The sequence below is a fragment of the Plasmodium gonderi genome, assembly GCF_002157705.1.
Source record: "Plasmodium gonderi DNA, contig: Pgo-contig_237, whole genome shotgun sequence".
Classification (NCBI taxonomy): Eukaryota; Apicomplexa; class Aconoidasida; order Haemosporida; family Plasmodiidae; genus Plasmodium; species Plasmodium gonderi.
The window spans coordinates 16,124-17,912 of record NW_021629149.1 but is presented as its reverse complement, the minus strand read 5'-3'; the positions used below and the strand labels follow the sequence as shown (position 1 = coordinate 17,912).

At 26.5% G+C, this 1,789-nt stretch overlaps 1 protein-coding gene across 1 annotated transcript; it reads left to right on the top strand.

Moving 5' to 3' along the window:
• Positions 1–219: 219 nt before the first annotated feature.
• Positions 220–1,789, top strand: PGO_002235 (variable surface protein; the record flags this gene model as incomplete). Its single annotated transcript, XM_028691096.1, has 4 exons — positions 220–249; positions 351–710; positions 901–1,491; positions 1,610–1,789. The coding sequence occupies 4 exons, from the start codon at positions 220–222 to the stop codon at positions 1,787–1,789; spliced, it is 1,161 nt and encodes a 386-aa protein (XP_028546897.1).

The following is a 1,789-nucleotide window of genomic DNA, read 5'->3' as shown; positions in this document are numbered from 1 at the left end:
TGTTATATATCTTTTAATGTTTTTGTTGTTTTGGGTTTTTTTCTTATAATATTTAAAAATGGATCCTTTTTACTTAAATAGAGTTCAAGAAAAATAGTGTAATATATTAGTAAATAATATTGTCAACCAGTGTGTATATATTTAGATTTCAAGAATGTTTTATATATTAGTGCATGTAGTTTGAAAACATATAGAATTTCAAAATTATGATAAAAAAAAATGGTGAATCAAACAACTACGGATAATTTGGTAAATATATACACACAGATTATTATTTATTCCTTAGCGATTACATAAATTCTTTCTAATATAGCAAAATTTATATATTTATTGTTAAAAACTTGTTTTAGTACATACGACATCACTGTTTCTGCCATTTTCAGGACGACGTTTCAAAGAGCTTAAATCTTAATAATATTTTTGAAGAATTTTTTAAAGATGATGAAAAATCTAATTCAATTAATTATTGTAACAGTGTGGACAAACATAATGATTATAATGAGATCAATGATCTTTGCGGTCACCTAATTAATTACTTAAGAAAAATCCCCCAAGTTAATGATTGGAGAAAGCGTTATGATTATTGTGATTATTTAACTTATTGGTTGCATGATAAAGTAGGATATATATATAAAAAAGATTCAGAAAAAACAGGTAATATACCATTTTTTAAAAATCTTATTGATGTAATGAATAAGGTTAATGCTGAAGTTAAACAACATAATTGCATATTAAACACATGACTATAATGTTAGTTTAGAAGAATGGAAAAATAGAAAACTTTCTTATATTTACCTAAAAAAATATAGTACTATTAAAGGTATTATCATCCAAGGAGTTAAAGAAAAATGTAATATGTATATTACATAACTTAATAACATTAATGCCTTGTATAAAAAGTATAAGAAGCAAGACTGTAAGGGTTTTATATTTTGGTCTTCAGGTCCTAATTACGCTGATTGTTCTCCTAGCTATAAACCAGATGAATTAATAAGTAAATTATATGAATGTAAAAATGAAGGACATGAAAATGTAATGGATGTAAATGTGAGGAAAGTAGAAAATGAAGAAACTTTAAAAAGTGAAAAACCTGAAAATGCAGTAAGTCTACCAAATTCAGGTCCTGCAGAATCACCAATACAAGATTCACCAGGTCAAGATTTGTCAAGTCAAAATTCTAAAGATTCACAAAGTCCGGGATTACCAATTCCATCAGATTCAAGGACTTTAACATTAGAATCTTCAGAAGAGAAAGAATCTCTATATAAAGCAGATCCTATACATTATCAAACAGTAGTTCACGTTTCACATGAAAGTTATGATGTCCGTCATAATGATTCTAGAACTATACTTACACCTCGTGAGGATATTGTCGATTCTTCTAATTTTCTCCAAAGAATATATGATATACTATATCCAAAGCATTTTCGTCACTTAATTCTGGGTACTTCAATAGTTCTGGTAGCTTCCTTCCTTATATTTTTCTTTATGGTAACTTAGAATTATATATTATGGAATAAAAACTTCGTGATAATATTTATACTATACATTTATACGTGTAATTATGAAGCAAAATCTTCGTGAGTTTTTTTTTTTTTTTTTTTATTAGTCTACTTCATTAGGGTCGCAATTAAATAAAATGGATGAAAGAAAAAGAGAATATGAGAGTAATTATTGTAATAAAGACGAAGAAGAATTATCAGAATATGGGTCAGAATTAGAACATACAAATCCCTCAATAAGTGAGGTATATTTATCATATGAACCTAGGCGTGATTATTTTGGTTAA